Below are 20,776 nucleotides of genomic sequence, written 5' to 3'. Positions count from 1 at the left end.
AGTCCATGAAGCAAGTAAATATCCCATGTTTTATTTACATTTTGGACACATTATGCTAAAACGGTTTTAGCATAAAAACCCCGGTATAAAGTTTATGTCTAAAAAGGTCCAGGGAACTTTAAAAGCCCCTTAGTTCGAGCTACTGTTTTTCAGGGAATGCGCTATGAAACGATAGGGCTTAACAATGCTCTATATAGGGTTACCAATGAATACATGAATTTTAACTTTGCCAAAATAATGACTCAACAACAACAAAAGGAAGTCATTTTTAACTGCAACTTTGTCTTGAAAAATTTGACGTTGACTTACAGAGCCAAAATTGTAATCCATCAGGAATTCGGAAGTTTTCTCTCTCTTTGAACAAAAATATAGTTTATATATTCATGACATTGGGAGATCTTTTATCTTAAATATCTTAGATGAAACTTGGAAGGACGGGGGAAGGGTGGTGGTGGCTCTGTACATTCATTTCGCTATTGTTCCTCATATAAAACTTTAAGACCAAAAAGTCGCCTAAAAAGCTCTGTGGCTTGATTACCTCATATTATTAGTTAATCTAATTCTTCGAGCTATGCATCCTTCTCTCTAAGTCTAAAATCTTATTCAATTTGGTAAAGACAAGAAAACGCAGCACAGACCTATTGTAAATATATTGAAGAAGTGACATATTTACATGTTAAAAAAATAACAAAAATAGCAGTCGTGTAAAATATCATATAAAAAGAGACAACTACTAAACAAAAGCGAATAAATTCGAGCAATTATCTCAGTTGGAAACTGTCTTTTATTCTCGTTTTTGTATTATTCCTACTACTACTACTAACAACTCACCGCAGCACCAAGCCGCATGAAACCAACACAGCTACGCACACTCCTCCATCCCAATCTATTTAAAGCCGCCCTCTTTACACCCTCCCAGGAAGTTAACATGTCCCTTAAACCTGTCTTTATGACTTCCTCCCACCCCAATCGCGAACGACCTGCTTTAGGTTTAGCCCCAGACGGTTGGCCAAAAAGGACAATCTTCGGCAATCTGTAATCTTTCATCCGCAGAAAGTACCCTAGCCATCTCAAGCTTTCTCTCATTATAGCCCTAGAAGGCGGGATTAAACCACACTTTTCGTACAGCTTAGTGTTTGAAACACTGTCAGTCAGCCGGGTACCCAGAACAATACGTAAGCGATTTCTCTGGAAAACATCTAGCAAATCTTCATCTGCTTTTCGGAGCGCACATGCTTCAGAAACATATTTAACCACTGTCATCACTGTAGCTTCCAATATTCTAATCTCGGTTTGCAGACTTATCTTCCTTTTCTTCCAAACCTGTTTTAACTGTGGGAAAACACACTGGGCCTTGGCTATTCTACTTTTAACATCTTCACTACTCCCACCGTCTTACTAATAACACTACCAAGGTAAGTAAATCTGTCCACCTGATAACTCTTTTCGTTACCCAGAGTCACCTTTTCATTTTCACTTATTTCTAGCCTTAGCGACTTAGACTACTTAAGACTAATTTTCAAACCTATTCTAGCATCCTGAACTCGAAAAACCTCTAAAAGTTACATCTCTAGAAATATTATTAATCATTAGTTTGAATGTATTTTTGTGTGTTTTTCTTTTAGATTGAAAACATTATTTCAATTGGGAAATAAAGCTTTTTTCATCGTTCTGTCTTTTTTTTTCTTAACGAAATAGTTGAATTGAAAGAGAAGAAGCCTTACCAAGCAACAGAAATTCTTGGGTCTAGGTAGTTTAGCTTGGATGTGCCCAATGCAATTTCTTTGTTTTCTTCCCTATCAGTGGCTTGAACCTCCAATTTTTGAAGCTGTTCTCGGAGGCGTTCTACGGTCTTCTGACATTTTTCTACGGCAGCTCTGAAATTACCAGAAATATATAACTAAACCGCCAACCACTAGCTAATAACCGAATCTTAAAACAGAAGACTTTAATTAGTTGCAAATAAAGGATAGTAGGGCATTCTTTTTACTTATCAACAGAATTCATAAGATTCTATCAGACAACAACCCAGCCCCCCCCCCCCCCCGACCCTCCCCAAAGTAATTCTGGAGTACCAGAGTTATTGAAAATTAAATTTGATTTATTTGAAAGAAAAGAGGAAAAATCAAGATTCAACTGACTTTGTGCTTAAGCAGTCTTTCTTAAAGAAACTGTGAGCAAAATATAAATTTTAGCGTAAAAAGGGAGGGTTGAAGAAGGGGCAGTCCCTCTATATTTGGAATAATTTCTGTTCATTTTAAGTCTTAATGTCGCTCCTTACTTTCAGGTGAAAAAACTTATTGTTTTTGTGTGTGTGTAAACAGTAGGTTGAATATGATAATGTGATTTTCATTAAGATCACTCGACTTGTTGAGGGTGCTTCTCCCTTTCTTGAAAACCAAGCAAATTTTCGCAGGCTCGTTGCTTTTGATGGGTAAGTATAAGATGTTTCAGCATAAAAATGCAATTCTTTTTGTTTGTCTATAGTTATCCAAAATTTAACAGTTACACAGTACAGTTACAGTAATAGTACAGTTACAGTACAGTAACTGTGAGTTACAGTTACAATTGACCCGAGTTGCTACTTACTTACAGTTCGTTACGACGAACTATTTAAAAGACCTCCATATGCAGCTTTAACTTTTAGTGGGCACTGAATTAAAAAAGAAACCTGGTTGAAAAAATAAGCTAATATCATATGGGACAAAACCGCCTATAAGTCTAACTTTCCTTTGAAAATGCATTTCTCTCTGGGAATCAATATATTCAACTTTTGCGGACGAACAGCGTTGTCACATAAACTAATTAGTTTTACTTATTTATTTTCACAGTTCAACGTGGCAACGCAGGCAAAGATGTAGTGCTGTCCAACAATTTCATAATTTTAAAACAACAAAAAGGGAAAACTTGAGAAAATCACTGTTTTCCGGTATGAATAGACCTAAGATAGGTCTAGGGGATAAAAATGTTTCTAATTTGAACTCCTTGATAAATGCAGACCTTAAAAAACTATATGGCTTACTAACCATCTATATCCTGTTTTCCCTAATAATTAGCACAAGTGTCACACCAAACTTATCGTGTATCAGCAACGACGACTGCTAAGTCGATGGGCGATCATCATTATGTTGTGCTTAAATACAGTTTCTGATAAACTGCGAGCTGAGATACACTCCCATATATCAACAAACCGGGTGGAAACGAGATAAAGAAATGCATCGAGGCGCCTACATATAAAGGGACGAGGGCTCTTCTTTTCCCCATGTACCCTCTTAAATTAATACTTCTGACCATTTCCCTCACAACTTCCTATAATCTATGAGAAACTTCACCCTTTCTGTTGTTTTTTGTTCGTTTTTAATTCGTTATAAAAAAGAAGACTAGGGTGACTTTCTCAGCTCTACGAAATTTAATGAGTGGTTATCCCTAACAACGAACAATGTTTTCTAGAGACCTAGAGGCAAAACGGCTTCACCAAATAAAGAATAAGCTGTGACTTTATACTTACCCTCAAAAGGACAAGTACGTCATGGCCGACTCATTTCCGAGAGAAGTTATTAGAAAGAGATTATTGTTTGATACTCAAAATCTACTAGAGGCGAAAGAGTTTAATGAATTGGAGGATCAAATGAGAGGGATTAAGATCAGGACCATATGCCAGATTGCAAGATCCAGTTTTATCAATACCTTATCAACCAATCTACTACTTTAGCTTACAGAAGCATCGCTTGGCCTAGACTCTATGACCTTGAGCTAATAACACGAGGAAAGCCAATTTTTGCACGAAATAAACAAGCAGAAATTTTTCCAGGCAGGAGGGGAAAACCACGTGAATAAAAAGACTGTAAAATGAATACTAGTTAAGTTAAAGGATTAGCATTTTTCCAAGAAACGATGACTCCCTCATACTGGACTAGGCTCCTCCCCAAAAAAAGAAATAACAAAATAGTGGCAAGAAGATATGCCCCCCCCCCGCCCCGTGCACTCGGAATAAGTTCCGATATCTTTGCCCGAGAAACATTGGAAAACAGTAGTGTAAAAATGAAGTTATTTCAGTTTGGCCTAAAACCCACTTTTTGGACATAACAATATATTTCTATACAAGAGACATGACAGGGAGGGAGATTTTCCCTAAGAAATAAATGTTTTAACGTGCCAGTAAGGACTTATAAACCAAAACTTCACTTTTAAAAATATCCTTAAGCTCAAAGGGGTTTCTAATTTACAAAAAACACCCCTTCCCAAGCACAAAAGGTTCATAGCACTAGTGCAATTTACTAATAAATTCGTGAGACAGACCTTGGATTTGTTAGGTAGAGCTTTTGGACTTTTTTTTATAGCAAAATGAGCACCGTTTACCTCGACCAAAAGCACCGTTTACCTCGATCAAAAGCACAAAAAATTCCTGTTGTAAATCCTACCAGTGCAAGAACTGAGTGTTATAGAAAGAGCTTTGTGCCAGTGTTCTTTGAAATCCCAAATACATGAAAATTTTACTCTTATCTTACTATGTGTCAGTTTGTTTGTAAGCGTTTTTAAATGACAGACCAGTCGGGCCCATCTTTATGTTTTTATATTTTTACCTGACAAGAAAACAACAAATCCGGCAGTTTAATGTTGTGAAAGTTCGTTTGTAAATGAAGTAACATCATCATTCAAGTTGGCCATACAGAGTGAGCTATGTATATAACTTACTTAGAAGCTTGTGAGGCAGATCGTTTGACTTCTTTTTTGGCATCTTTAAGATTTTTCTCGGCGTCAGCTAAAGTATCCTTTTTGGCATCAATTTTAGCCTGCAAATTCTCCATTGACTTGGCAAATGTTTTTGGAACAGCACGTTGATGGTTACATAAAATTGCCACAGCTCGATTAGCGCGATTGTAAGCCAATATCTGATAAAATGAGAGAATAAGTAAAAATAATTGAGAAAAAAATAACAGCGTAATTATTTGTTCTCTAGTAAAAAAAAGAAAAGAAAAAGACAAATGAAACTCAGAGAGGAAAGAAACTAACAAAATGAAAAATAAAATCAAAAAGGGTGAAAAAACGAGGATTTTATCAGCCAAAGGCTGATAAAATCCTCGTTCTTTCATCCTTTTTGATTTTGTTTTTTTCATTTTGTTATTTTCTTTCCTCTCTGAGTTTCATTTGTCATGTATAGCCAGTGTGGTCTAAGAATGTATTTACGTCAAGCTTACGGGGAGCATTGGACCAATATTGTTTTAGATTTTTATAAATTGCTTTAAGAAACATGCAAATCTTATTTGTCAGTTTAATTTCTTAGAAACTTGTAAAAGACATCGAATTCTTCCACCTTCGTTACGTTTCAACCAACATTTAGGCACACAATCTGAAGGCCCGTTTATTCAGAGAATGGGTTTCAAAACTTTAACACATATTTTAAAAGACCATAGATCCAGAAGATACGTCCTTAGTAATAAAATAATTAATTTAAAATTCTTATTATATCAGATTTAGTCCCCTCAAGATTTTCACCAGATTTTACAAATCTCACATAGGTCTTTCAGACACATATTCCATTTAGCAATAACTCGTTTATCAGAAAAATTCTCAAAACTGGAATTTCAACCAAGGTTCGCCACTGGCTGATAAAATCCTCGTTCTTTCACCTTTTTTGATTTTATTTTTCATTTTGTTAGTTTCTTTCCTCTCTGAGTTTCATTTGTCATGTATAGCCAGTGTGGTCTAAGAATGTATAAAAGAAAAAGAAATGACTGCTATAAAAGTACAAAATTTTTCAAAATACAGCAATAATTATAAAATCCCTCAGGGCCGTATCCAGGGGGGTTACCCGGTTTGAAGCCCCCGTCCCCCCGAAATTTTTGTCTGACTCGTAAAAACGTAACAAAAATGGATATAAACAAATTTTGTATGCGTCTTTTTAAGTTTTTTTTGTAACCCCCTCCCCCCGAATTTTTTTTTTTTTTTAGTAAAACCCCCTCCGAAAAAAGAAATCCTGGCTACGGCCTTGAAATCCCTACTACAAATTCCCCCAAACTTGCTGTCATACAAAAAAAAAGGAAAAAACAAAAATTCAAGGCAAAGTAAGATCGTCTTAGAAGAGCACGTATTCCTTAGAAGAGAAAGAAAATAATCCAGGTTGATATTATGTTATTTCATTCTTTTAGGAAACTCGTACTTTTAAAATATAATTGGAAAAAAATATGTTCTCTCATTGGATAAATCCACTAGCCCACCATCTTTTTGAGCACTAAACTATGCCATATATCGGGGGAGAGGTCTTTCAGACAAAAATAAGAAGAAAATCCCTGGACTGGCTGAAACAGTATTCGTCGAGTAAATAAATCAGATTTTAATTTTCTTTTTTCTTAGCTGCAGCTACGTTCGCGGGATTGTATGCCAATATCTAAAAAACGGTCTAGTCGAGTCTATCCAGTCTAGTCTGGTCTGGTTTGTCTAGTCTGTCCCGTCTGGTCTAGTCTCACAATGTGATAGACTAGTCTAGCCAATGTGATATATTACTTGAAAGGTTTTTAAATAGCGTTTTAGCTCAGCAATCTTTTCTTCTTCTCCTAATCAAGTAGCGTTAAAGGATGATTATGATGAAGGTTACATAAGTTTTAGGATCACAAAGTTTAAATGGTACTTCCAAAAGTTTCTCTGTTTAGTGTTTACACTACATTCCATTGAAGGTGGCTATTAGTTATTTTTGGCTTTGACCAAAAAATCTCGGCTAAAAATATCCTCTAAATTTTCTCATTAACTTCTTTTGTTTTTACTATGAAAAGGCAGTGTGGTCTCCGTAGAGCTTTTCCAAAGAATGGTACAAAGAACACTTCCTTTGCAGAAAAATGTCCATTCGTATTGAAAATGGGGAAAATATGTGGCTAGAACTCCGATTTCCACCTCCATGTTAGGACAAGGGAAGCCTATTTTGATCATGTGCATATTCATTTCTAAACGTAACTTTCAAAACATACAAAAGAAATATAACATAAACTTATAAAATACATTCAGTTTTTTTTTACTTGAATCCTTGTAGGCATATTTTTTGTTTCCTTGTTTTTGAGTAAATTATCAAAATGTGGTATACGTCCTTTTGTTTACGGTGCAACGATGCATTTTTTTGACATGTTTTATTCGAATGTTTTATTTTTGACCCGTTATATTTTTGACAAGCAAAACTAACCTGGTAATGTTATTGCTGAAAATATAGAGCTTTTAAATTACTCCTTTATTTATCTAAACTCATATTTTTCATTTCTAGCTTATTTTTTACTTATTCAACTTTCTTTTAAGTAAAACCGAATTTATAAACTTGATGTTGAAAAAGGAAGTTCTTTAAATAAATTTTTTTTTTAAACATTAAAAAAAAAATCAAAGGTGGAAATAGCAGTTCTAGCAACAAATTTTTTCCAATTTTCAAAACAAATACTACCTTTCCACTGTCTTCCCATCATAAAAATAAGAAGTTATTAAGGAATTTAAGGAAAATTTTTTGACCGGAATATTTCGGGCAAATCCAAAAATAAATAATACCCACCTTCAATGCAATATAATGTTAACACTGAAACAGAGAAATAAATAAAAATCGTAGTTCGTTCAAAACTCTTTGATAATGTAACGCTGGTCTAAGACCCAAAAAAATATAAGACTTTGGTCTTAACCTTAGCTTCATTACTGCACAAAGGTTCAGCGAAGGCTGACAGGAAAGGGATTTGACCACACGATACAACTTAATATAACTTAATCAATTGAGGGGGGAGGGGGGGGGGGTGCAAAACAAACTTTAAAAGTAAATCAAAAACTTGTTTGTATTCAATTTTGTTACATTTTTATGACAACAGGAGGGGGGGATTCAAACCCCGTAAACCCTCAGGATCCGCCCTTGACTAAAAGGATTAGAAAACAGTAAGCCCCCAGGTGCTGAGTGTGGTAAGATTTTTTAAATATCGTAGATATGAAGCTTGGAATAGAAGATTGCGAATATGATTTTGGAAAAAGGGGAAGTACCTAGCGATTTTAGGAGAACTCTAATTAAACCCCTCTATAGGAAAGGTTAGTGACAGTACTAAAAGAATTAAAATAGAGTTAGCCCCCAGGTGCTGAATGTGGTAAATAAGTTTTTTAATGTGGTAGTTATGAAGTTAGAAATAGAAGATAATGAATATGATTTATTTAAGGGGAAGTACCTAGCGATTCCAATCGGACTGTAATTAAAAAGGAAAGGTGATAAGAGCGAGTGTGATAAGTATGGAGGCATCAGCTTGGTTTCTGTAGGAAGAAAATACTTAGTATGAGGATTCTTTTTACAATTGGAGATCTAAATTTTCACTTTAAGATTAATAATTGATATTTACTTGAGTCACCAAACACCTTTATTCCCCAGTTTTATAGATTATGAGCAAGCGTCTGATTCAGCTGACAGAGAAGCTTTAGCGAAGGTGAAAAAATACATATCCTTGTATGGTTTTCTCGTACATAGCACTTATCGCTTTAATGTATTTATTTGGTTTAACGGTTAGACCTTTAACGTTTTGAAACAGTACTTTTAAAAAATTGTTTCAAAGACAAAAATGTTTAGGTTGTCATAAACGTGTTGAGCCAAGGTCGATTGAAGATTTATATTCTGATAGCCTCTCTAGGATCTGTTAGTGGGACCCTCTAATTTTATCCCATCCGCTCTTTAAAGTAAACATTAAGGAAGTCTATCTATTATACTGTATCGGAAAACATTCTCTGGTATGTCCTGCAGGACCTGGTTCAAAACAGTGGTCAAGATTGTATCTATATCTCACGCCTCATCGCTCTTTATTTTTATTATGCACATGAAAAAACTGGGAAAATACTGTAAGTCACATTGGACACAACACCTTTTATTCCGATAAGTTAGGACTCGTAGTACGAGTTTTTTAGTCTAGGTACTTGACTTCAAATGTTTTCATCATTTCAGACCAAACGACTCAAGTGGCAACTATGATTGAAGTACATATTACACATAGGAAAAAGCCTTTGTTTTTTTTTTTTTTTTACTTGGAATAGTACAGAACGAACCACAGGGAATCAGGCAGCAAAGTCAGTCAAATATGGCAGCATCAGTCAAATAGAAGCAACGTTTCAAAAGATACTTGTGTTATATTATCTTGTAAAAAGATAAGTGTGTTGCATATGATGATTCAATTTTGTCCAAAATTGCATTTTATTTTAATACTTCGGTTACTATGGGCTAGAGTTCATTCTCCACAATTAATTTGGACATACACAGGAAACAGTCAGCAAGACTTTCCATGTTCATTTGGACAGCAAGACTAGGAAAAAACGAAACCACCTTGTCATATGTATTACCCAGAACACCCTTTAAAACATTCAATTATAATTTCGTTCATGGTTGTAACCTTCGGTTATGGCGTCATTCAACATCTTGTGTACGAAGATGCAGTTTCTTTATCAAAAAAGTGATTCTATCTTAAATATGTATTTTGTTAATTACAAAAGACACTAACCGGTTTCCTCAAAATGACCCCTAAACAGTTCTCTATGATGTTCCAGTGCCCTGCTAGTGGCAGAGGAAAAGCCGGAAAACAGGGGACACATGAGTCCTACCCCATGCAAAAAAGGATATTTTCCTTTAGTTCAAGCCAGGGGGCTATAATTTCCTGCGTAGGGTTTTTGACCATGGCGATTCTAATAATGTCTGTTTATTTCAATCCGATTAGTTTTCAAAATAATTACTTTTGGTTTGCTATGGACTGGTTTGCGTCGTTTACTAAATTAGTATTAATTATTTGATATTAAACGAGGAAAATAAGAAAATAGAATGGAAAAGAGTATGTAAAATATGGTTACCTTTTCTGCAAGACTGTCGTCCGGATTTGTTAGCTTATCCAGTTGATCTTGTAGAGTGAATGAAGCATTATAAGTACGGAAAACTTTGGCCGTGAGACCTTCCATAATCTCATTGAGATGCCTATTGAGAATAGTCGTATTTAAACGATCAAAAAGATCGTCTCCAGGCTGTTTATTGTCCATAAATATTTGGAGATTTTTAAATACTCGCTTCTCAACAGAGATTTCGTTATAGTAGCGAATGGAATCTTTACCAAGGAAGTCGAAGGTGACCACATAGTCTTTCCCGTTTTTTGTTTCGTCCAAAGTGATGTGCTCTACACGAAGGGAACAACAGCCCACGGTGTCTGCCTGATCTTCATCCTTTTCATTACCAGCTCTCAGAGCAAGCTGTTAAAAAGAGAAATGTTAGTTTGCGACACATTTTTTAGTTAAAGAAGTTTTTTTTTTTGAAGCAAATCGATGTGAAACCCATGTTTGAACTTTTTCTCAAACCAACACAAGAATTTTTCTAGAAATTAGCATACTACCATTTTTTGCTTTAAAAAAAACGGTCTAGACAAGTCACCCCTTAGGGAAAATTTTTTTCCCTCTCTTACCCTCCTTAAACGCATGACAATACGTGTTTTGCTGTTAGATTTAGATGATAATCAGACTTGGTGAGCCATAACTGATTCGCATTGCAGCTGAAAAATTACAATGATAATTGTTTATTTCTGTTTCCCATATAAATATGTTGAATTCAGGAGCTATTTTTTCGACCTTTCAAATTTTATCAGTATAGAGACAAATTTTGTCTTAGATACGAATAATGGCTTTTTTATCCTTAGAGAAGACTGAAAAGACGAAAATATTAATATATATATATATATATATATATATATATATATATATATATATATATATATATATATATATATATATATATATATATATATATATAATCTCATTTTCAAAATAAACTTAAAATGTAAAAAAATGTTGTTTCTTTTTCTCTCAAGAATCTATAATATAAGTGAAAACGTGAGAACAAAACGGATTGGACTTTACAAAACTTTCTCTTTCTAACTCGTTTTCCTGAACTTACTGGCCTTTTCTATATATAACATAGATCCAGGGCCGGATTTAAAGCTCTGACGCTTCTAGGCCCAAGCGTTTTTGCAGAATTTTCGGGGAAATCCCCGAAAATTGATGAACAGTGGAAGCACTGAACACAACACAACTGATGAACCAAAAGTAATTATAGAGGTTATAGGGAACTCTCAGCTGCCATTTTTGGGAGATATCTGACAGTTTATAAGTGGCCACGGAATTCCTGTGTTGTTTTAAAATCACTTTTTTGTGAAAAGACAGCGCGGTGGCGGAGTGCATCTGGTAGTTCGACGATAAATCACAGCAGTCCAGTTTTTGTTAAGAAAAGAATCACTTAGTAATAAATTATTGCGCCCCCTGGCATTGTAGGCCCCTAGGCCCGGGTCTAGTGGACCTATTGGTAAGTCCTGGCCTGCTTAGGTCACTTCGATACCTAAGTTAAGAAGGGGCTAATGCGTTTTACGCCCCTCGTTTGTACTTGATTTCGTAGTTTCTCAAAAAAAAAATTATCTTCCATTTTTTAGTCCATTTGGAAACAATTAAAAAAATATGTTTCTTATTTCATCTTATCTCTTATTCTCTAGCATATTTTTTAACTTAATTTGAGCCAATTGATTTGCAGTTTCAATATCTATGACGAACAAAGCCACCGTTGGTGCCAGTGGTCTGAGCAAATTTGATGCTACCAAACCCTTTCAATAAATCATCGGCATAATACTTGTTACAAACTCTTTAGTTGATAATGTGTCTTTAGAAGATGAGCAGAGTGAAAATATTGTTAGTATCGAGATCAACAATCGGAAGCATGGTAGCTGCTTTAACATGTTGTTACTGCTTTTAGTGGACCATCTGGGGTTTTGAGTCTTTGAAAGCATGCAGTTCACGAACGAGGAAAGGCGCCTTTTTTCTCTATTCAGAAATTTTTTTAAGAGGTTTCAACTGGAGCAGCAGAGGTGACAGTACCTGCTACTCCTTCTTAACCGTCGATTTCCTTGTTCAGAACTTAGAGGTCTTTTACGGATTTCTTTTTTTTTTTCCAGCACAGAATAACAGTTGAGATACTTGCTCTACAAGGTCAGGTACCTTCTTCATGAGCTCCTTATGAGTTTAAGGTTGAGTAACTGTTGCCTCTTCAGCTAACATCCCACCATTGCCAAGCAGTCGGTCTGCTTTTTAATCGCTTTTATGTCTTCAGGACCAGTAAGTACCCCAACGCGACGAATACTTTCGGGTATAGCTTCTTGGCTTGTTATCGCATAATTACTTACGCAAACGAGTGGTAAAGATGAGTTCCATCAAGCATATCTTTCTATACATCAAGTCCCATTGGGCTGTTTGGGTTAGGCTCTAGTTTTTTTTTTTTAAATAGAACGGAAATTTACAGGAACCTGAATAGGATCAGTAACACATTTTTCTACAGTAAAAAATTACAGGTTGAGATACTTTCTCAATAAGGTCAGCTACCCTCTTTCTGAGCTCTTGAGGTTCAGCAATTGTGGCTTCTTTATCTAACGCCCCACCCCCCGTTCGGCTACCGTAGCTAAAAAGAAGCAGCCACCATTTTGGCCAAAACTGAGATATATATACAGCCTGGGTAAATTCAGCGCGAGGAATCGATTGACGCAGTCAGATTTTTTATATGTATCACCGTTACGGAGTAAGATATATGCCAATCAACTTGTGGACCACAAAGCGGAACTGCATTCTCAAGCACCAGTCTCCTTTTTGATTCAATGCTTGAGCTAAACAACAAAAGTACGAAGAACAATAGGGAAATCTTTTTGCAAGACAGTGGAGATAATTTGAATGAATATTTCGGCCCTATGTCCAAGGGCCGTCCTCAGCAAAAGTAGGCCGTCTTACTTTTTGATGAATCCGCCCTTATTAGCAATGACCTAGGCATAAAGCAGGTTGTCCGAGAATCAATTGAAATCAGACTTAAGATTAATAATAATATTTCCTTAAATAGGGACTTGGGGGAATATACACTAAATGCTCTATACACAAATTAAGTTAAAAATGATCTGACAAAATATTTCAAAAAAACGAATGACATTAACACAGAACTGGTCACAAAAAGACCTTTGAGGTTAGCTGCCAAAAAAAGCTGGATTATCAATAAGAACGTGTTTTTAAATTATTTTTCTTTCTTCTCATTGAATCGCCTCGTCTTACCATACTTTTTATCAGTCCTGGTCGAACTTCGCTGAGGAAAGGATGCTAGGATTGCTTTGAAAAATTTTTAATTTTTGGTTTTAATGGTTGCATGTTACTGTGAGTATTTTTTCTTTCATACGTTTTTGTTTTACTGAAGACAGCCCTTGGACATAGGGCCGAAATATTCATTCAAAATATCTCCACTGTCTTGCAAAAAGATTTCCCTATTGTTCTTCGTACTTTTGTTGTTTGTTATGGAAAGGCAGTGTGGTCTTCGTCACTATTTTAATGCTTGAGCTTTCAACTCTTGGGCGTATCTTTCTTCATTGCCAAAAAACTGGTTGAATTTCATCAAAATCATCGCTATTTAGAAGGAAAGAATGATGACTGAATAGGACAAAATAATGCACTCGACAAGCTTTGCTATTTTGAACAGCTATATAAATAGCAAATGAGAAAGATAGCAGAAAGTGAGTTTTATTATCTCATTCAATTGTTAGGAGCAGTTTAGATAGCCTTTGCTATTTTAGTTTTAACCGGTACTTGTATTATCCGGTATACCGGTACTTGGTATTGGCATCTTAACTCTCGGTAATTCCTGAACAATACGCTTTGCAAATACGTTAAGGACAAGAGTCCTTGTGAGGTGGCTTGGTTATAGCTTAAAAGTTGTTAATTATGTGCGTTTTCGGCTCCGAAATATCCGTTACTGAGTCAACGTCGTCTGAACTTCTTCTACAAATGTTTTTCATGGAGAGAAAGTATGGTGTGCTCTCTGTGGTTATTAGTTAACTTCTTGGTCAAGTGAAGTGCAACACTGCAATCTTTTATTGCTCTTCTTTAGAATGTGTAGCAGCTTACAGCTAGGCAAGTTATTGGAAGCCGAGGAGCAATAATTACCTTCTTATTTTGGTTTCAATATTGATTCTCAAATCCCTCAGATAAGTCTTTATGGCAGTTTACTCGGACAAACGTATTTAACCAGTACTAGAACGGTTTTCATTTTAAGATCTAAGTTAAAAAATTTCATTTTAACATGCACATCGTTTTTTTCAGGCCATGCCAACTGCATTAGCGTCGAAAAATAGCTCTAACCAGATACACCTACCACCAGAACTAACTATTCAGTGCATGCATGCAGACTCGTGCAAAAAGTCCCTAATAAAAAATATTATAATTCATATGCAGCAGTGACTTGCGGCATGAACATTTCCTCAAAAATGCCGGAGCGATACGTGCGAACTTAGTGACATTATGAAAACGAAACAGGTAAAAGGACATCTGAGTGAATCAGAGGAATAGTTGTATATTATTATTATTATCATTATTTTATTACCCATTATTGAACATACAAAATGTTGTAAATGGAGTACAAGAAAAGAAAAAACAGTAACATCAAAAAACAACAAAATATCCGAAGAAAACTCAACTACAGAAAAACAAGATTAAGAACATTCCTACGACAAACAAAAAAAAGACAAATTCTAGTTATTGCCACATATTATGAAGAGAGGCTTGGTTCAGACGTCTTTGTAAATTGAACACGGAGATTCAGTACAGCTATAAGTGAGTCGGCTATACCATACTTCAGGGATATATTCGAATTCCTCATCCAAACTGGAAGACAAAGCAGATACTTGCCATATCTATAGAAAACCGACCGAACATTGCGGCGATCAGACGAGGTAAATATTTTCCAAGACGGAGATAGGGCTATCACATCTGGCAAAACCAAAGCGTTATACACCCTTGCGAGTAGAAAACGGTTAAAGTAGCACTTCGTTGAAACGTGAATTCCATAAGCTCTGCGTGTCTTCACAGCGAACAATGAAACAAGGCAATCGCGGGTTTCTTTAAGATCGCTACAAATTGGAAGGCCGAGGTACATAATCTTAGACGAAGACTTAATCGTATAAATACCGAAAATAACATCAACTGGTACACTATCTTTAACGCGGCTATTAAATACGACAACTTCACTCTTCTGGGGATTGAAATAAAGATCTATGTTACCATACTCCTTACTCAAAACACGGAAAGTGTCTTCGATGCCTATAAGCGTTCTACTCGCGTTCAAAATGTCGTCGGCATAATCGATCAGCAAAACATTGAGACCTCTAAAGATACATGTAGACTGAACCGGTTCTTGCGATGAAATAATACTATTATTGAAAAGCGGTGGGGAAGTAAGGGCTCCTTGGCGTATTCCCTTCTCTACGGGTATAAGACTAGAAGATAGGGTTAAAGCATTAACATAAGGTACATTTACACGCGCTTTTAAATTACTATACATATTCCTCAGTGCGCGTATAATAGACTTATCCACGCCACGTTTCCGGGCCGACAACAATATCTGAGGGTGCACACCGGAGTCAAACGCGCGGTTGACATCGTGACCGGCAAAATACAAAGTCTCATTTGAATCATCGGCGGCGTCAATCAACAAATTAGCAATCAAATAATGCGCGTGTTCTCTACTCATTTTCTTCTTGAAACCAAATTGTTTATCCGGCGTGTTACATATAGCACTAAGCCTATTTACAACAAGCAATTCAAATAACTTGCACAGTATAGGCGCAACAGTTATCGGGCGGTAAGAAGAACACTGCCCCCCGTTTTTTCCCTTTTTTAATACAGGAGTAATATCACCCGTGCAGAATAGGTCTGGAACAACCCCAGCATTAAAAATCATTTGATACAGGAGACAAAGGTGCTCGACAAGGTTCTGACTTCCCGCTTGCAGATGCAATCCGCACAGGTTATCTACCCCCCTCGACAACTTCTTCAGTTTCGAGAGTGCCTCACTGACTGACGAATTAGACAAAACAAAACCAACTTCCCGTTCACATTCCGCAAGACTCACATCAAGCTAGATAGAAAATTTATTTTTCAGATCAGTATTAGGCGATGAAAACTCATGCGTAAAATATTTAACCCACTCACTCTCACTGGGCTGGGCAGAACATCAACTGATTCTTTACGTTTCTTCTTTTTTTAGGAATTTCCACATGCGATCGGGTTCTTGCTTTATATATTTACTATCACATTCAATAATCATAGCACGATGATTCGCTTAGTATATAATCGGAGGGAGTTCACTATACAATGCCTTGGTTGGTCATTATCTATCCACATTCTGAACCAAAATTTCGCGTCCACACACGCATCTATAAGATCCGAATTATCGGACCAGTGGGGTATTTCCGAGCCAATCCAAACACGGCAAATCGGTACTGCAGCCTTTTCTGCATACTGCAGGACATGAACTTTTTCGCTACAGTATATATTGATCAGTACTTGTTTATCACTTGCTGCAACTGAAGAAGATTTATGAAGTAGTTTGTAAGGGACGTGAATTTTTGCTAAAATACAGTCAGATACCTTCTGCTACAAGGAGTTATTAATTTTGTCCCACATAACTTTCTGATGCCATTTTCTTCCACTGGGTAGATCAGGGTTGTAGTTTAAAGATATACTGGGTGGGAAAACATAACTAACTGGTAGGTGGTCAGATGCGCTGATAGACGTATCCACATGTGACTGGCAAAGGGGAACTGGTTGATGAGAACACATTATAAAATCAAGAGATGAAGTTGCCCCAGAGTTATGCACATACGTAAAATCGAGATCATTTTCTATTATGTTTAGACCAACGCATGTAGTCGAGAGTACTTGGGATCTAGGGCTTTCCGGATTCAACAAATCACAATTCATATCCCCGGCAACAATGTACGACAAATCTTGGGTGCAACAATTTGCAATAGCGTTTGCTAATTTCTGACAAGCACTAACGAACTTGGAATATGATCTAGATGATTTGTAGTCCGTAGGCATACAAACTGAGAAGATTATTGTCGGCTCAACCTTAATCGAAATAGAATGATCGGAAACTTGGAAAACTGTCGCGCGTAAAGACTTTGAAGCAAGGATTGCGATACCACCTGACGGCCGGCCACTACCACTCGATTTCGCACCAACAGCAAACAGATAGATTGAATCAACAATATTTAAAAGTTCAGTCCCTTTATTAATCAGGAAATGTTCTTGGAGACATACAATATTATGATTGCGAATTAGGTTTTCGAGGATAGGCAGTTTGTTGATTACATTTCCGTTAATGTTCCAAGTAATCAGACTTAATTTGCGAATCATTTCTTATCTGCAAGTAACTTTTGCGCTTCCAAACAGCTGAAACTGTAATAAGAGTGCTTTTCCGAACCGCAGAGTGCGCACTTAGTTGGCTTGATGCAAGGGTTGTCCTTAGTTCTACTGTGGTTGTCCCCACATCTTGAACGCGTGCTTTTGTTCCTGTAGAATTTGGCCACGTGACGAAATACTTAAGAATTGAAACATTTCATTGGAAGAAATAGATATTGAGAGATAGGGATGGGTTTGTAATCAATCACTGGGGGCGATATAATGGCGTTTTCAAGGTCCATTTTGGAAGAAAACTGAAGTTTGAACGACCTAGAATTACCCAACTGCAAAGCTCTCAAACAGTTCGGAATAATCTCGCAAGTTCTTCATCGCTCATATCTGTAGAAACGTGACATTCCGTAGAAATATGGTTGTCTCACTTTTGCCTCAACAGATCTATCGTTAGCACATAACGCCTGCGCAACTGCATTGGCAGACTTCTTATCGGCTAGTACCACAGGCCACCCACTTTTCAACGCTCGCAGTTCAGCAATGCTAGAGGAATTGTCACCACATACCTTATCCAAGCATTCCTTTCTCATTTCTGGGTTCCTCAACTCTTGCGGGGGGTTCTTTAGAACAACTGTATAGGTCGGCGGGGGTGTGGGGGATTCCCTCTGAAACGAAGATCCAGAACTGCTTAGCGGCAACTGAGCATGGGGGCGACTACGCTCGATAAGACTATCAAGCTTGGAATACATTTCGTTTACTTTCCTAGTAATAACAGCGCTTACTTCCCCAGGAACAATGGGTACTTCATTTGGCTCATAAATGACATATTTTGGGAGGACAATTTTCTTTTCGTCACAATATTTGAGCAATTTCAAAAGTCGTAGATATTGTCAGTCATAATAACTTTCATGCTCATACAAATACTAATAGCAGAACCCCTCCATATTAATTCTTTCGCCACTTGGATTTCTTCTTTCTTGAAAAATTCCGCCGCTGTTTTTGCAATCTCATCAGACCGATTACCAGATTTCAAAGCATGAAAAACAAAATTCAGTAGCGGGTTAAGGACAAGCTTATCACCTGCCATTTTTTTTTTTTTTTTTTTTTGGGTTTGTTTTAATTTGTGGCTTTTTAACTTTGTTACATTTGACAATTTTTTTTAGACTAATGAAAGGCTTTGCCTTTCTGTTATTGTTGTTTTTTGGGATTGTTTAGCCAGTTTTTTAGTTGTTGTGCTATTTATGTCTTTTTTTATTATATGACCCCGACATGCGAATTCGGCCCTTCGGGGCTTGTGATAGCCATTTTTTGAAATAAATATCTTATCTTATTATCTTATCTTACCATCATTTGTGGTTATGTTCGTGGATGCGCTCGTGCGGTCTGTAACATCGGGTCTTTTACGCCGAGGAAAAACGAGGGAAGCGTAGAGCCCCGCTACCTATTCCCCGCAATTTAAGGATCAAAGGACCCGTCAGGTACCTCTACGGCCGTTGCAATAGGTGCCCTCCCCTCTTTTGCTTGTTTTCCTCCCTAAAATAGAATTTGCGTGAATATCGCCGAAAATGTGCAAAGACGGCTGAGACAAAATGATCAGTGGCAATGGAAATTAGCGCCTGGCAACTGCGCGCTATTGAAAAATACTAAATTGGAAGAAACAGAGTCACTTTGAATATAGCCTGTTAATTGTGAATAATACAAAAACTTACATAATAAGCTTTTATAACCCTAATGGCCAAACTACAGATGCCAAGGATTTCTTCAGCTATATAAATAATTCTAATATGTTGAAAAATATTATTATTTGTGGGGACTTTAATGCCCACAGCCTTTTGTGGGGGAATAAACCAGCAAATAAAGCTGGAAGTTCATTGAGCATATGACTTCAAATAATAATGAATTAGCTGTTGCTGCCCCTTCAAACCTGAATACATATTTCAACCCCAAAAGTGCCAGTTTCTCTACAATTGACCTACAAACTGTGTCATTAAATATTTTGAACAAAATTTATATAAATAAAATTGATAGTCTATGTACTGACCACTTTGCCATAGTTTGCTCCCTAAACGAACCTGCTGAAACCCTATCACATACCTCCAAATATATCAACACTAAAGCAAATTGGCCTATGTTCCAAAATAAGCTAAATGATGAAATTACAAGTTTCACCAAAAATTCATGCATTTCAAACGCAACAGCTGACACACATGCTGAAGTTTTGACATCTTTACTAATAAATACAGCTAATCATGCTATCCCCAGGACAACACCCAGGAAAACCTTCCCTAAACATATTCCCAAAGCATGGTGGACAAATGAGTGCCAAAATAAATGGAAAACAAAAAAGGCAGCTAAGAAAACATTCTTAAACAAACCTATCATAAAATCTAAAAAAGAGCATTCTTAAAACCTATCACCCACTACATATTTAAAAAAATTACAAGCAGAATCTAATCTAAAAAGGACCATAATAAATGCTAAATATAATTACTGTAATAATTTTGAAAATGATCTCTCCATAGAAACACATGAGCAAATTATACATAAAATCATAAGCCACATCTGTGGGAAAAAAAAACTTCCCCCAACCCGCTCCAGTATGAGCTTATACATAATAATACCCATTATGACAATGATAATGAAAAAGCTAGGCTATTTGCCACTCTTCTTGTTAATAAGCTAACATCAAACAATTGTAGCAAAATACCCCCAATTCCTATGAACCCAAGTTACCAACCTCGCCCAGGATCTGAGTATATAACCTGCCCATTTTCAATCCAGGAAATGAACAATGCAATACATCATATTAGGACCAAGACTAGCGGCAGCTACGACAATATACACCCTACATGGATAAAGAATCTCACCCCTTCTTTCAAACAGGAACTTCTAAATTGTTATAATCACGCTTGGGCTTCATCTATGTTCCCCAATATCTGGAAATGTTCGTCCCTCTTACCAATCCTAAATAAAAATAAACCCAAAAATAACCCTGAGTCCTATAGGCCTATAATGATTACTCCTGTGATGGGGAAAATAATGGAGAAAATGATCTATTACCGACTCCTCTGGTTTGTTGAAAAAAATAATATGATCCCTCACACTCAAACTGGCTTCAGGAAACACCATTCCTCAACAGATGCTTTCATAATTTTAACAAATGCAATAAATGAATCGTTCTCAAAAAATAATGTCCTAGTTGCAGCTTTCCTGGATTTTGAAGGGGCATATGACAATGTGAATCACCAAATCCTTTTAATTAAACTTGCAAACCTTGGACTACCCCCCAAGCTAGTATCTTTTATAAAATCTTTAATAGAATTGCAAAGTTTCATTGTTTGTGTAGGTACAGCCTCTTCACCCAAAAAGACAATAACCAAAGGCATTCCTCAGGGAGCAGTCCTCAGCTGCCTCCTTTTCGCCTTGTATCTCTGGGACATGATCCTCCCCCATACGAACCTGTAATATGCTAATGATCTTAAACTACGGTCATCTGGCAATAAATTGGAGATTGCACAGTCAAAGCTGCAAAAGTTACTTTCCCAATTCG

General features: G+C 36.5%; 1 protein-coding gene across 1 annotated transcript in view; it reads right to left on the bottom strand.

The window, feature by feature from the left end:
• Positions 1-20,776, bottom strand: part of Top1 (DNA topoisomerase 1) — a 72,585-nt gene that overhangs the window by 1,362 nt on the left and 50,447 nt on the right. Inside the window, exons 12-14 of the mRNA XM_089089992.1 lie at positions 9,829-10,218; positions 4,696-4,892; positions 1,725-1,877 (exon numbers count right to left, since the gene is read on the bottom strand). Coding sequence (XP_088946118.1) covers positions 1,725-1,877; positions 4,696-4,892; positions 9,829-10,218 — 740 coding nt within the window. The remainder of the gene's footprint in view (positions 1-1,724; positions 1,878-4,695; positions 4,893-9,828; positions 10,219-20,776) is intronic.

Source organism: Artemia sp. Qi Xiang Cuo, chromosome 5 (genome assembly GCF_049724085.1).
Source record: "Artemia sp. Qi Xiang Cuo chromosome 5, ASM4972408v1, whole genome shotgun sequence".
Taxonomy (NCBI): Eukaryota; Metazoa; Arthropoda; class Branchiopoda; order Anostraca; family Artemiidae; genus Artemia; species Artemia sp. Qi Xiang Cuo.
This window is presented reverse-complemented; position numbering and strand designations above follow the sequence as displayed.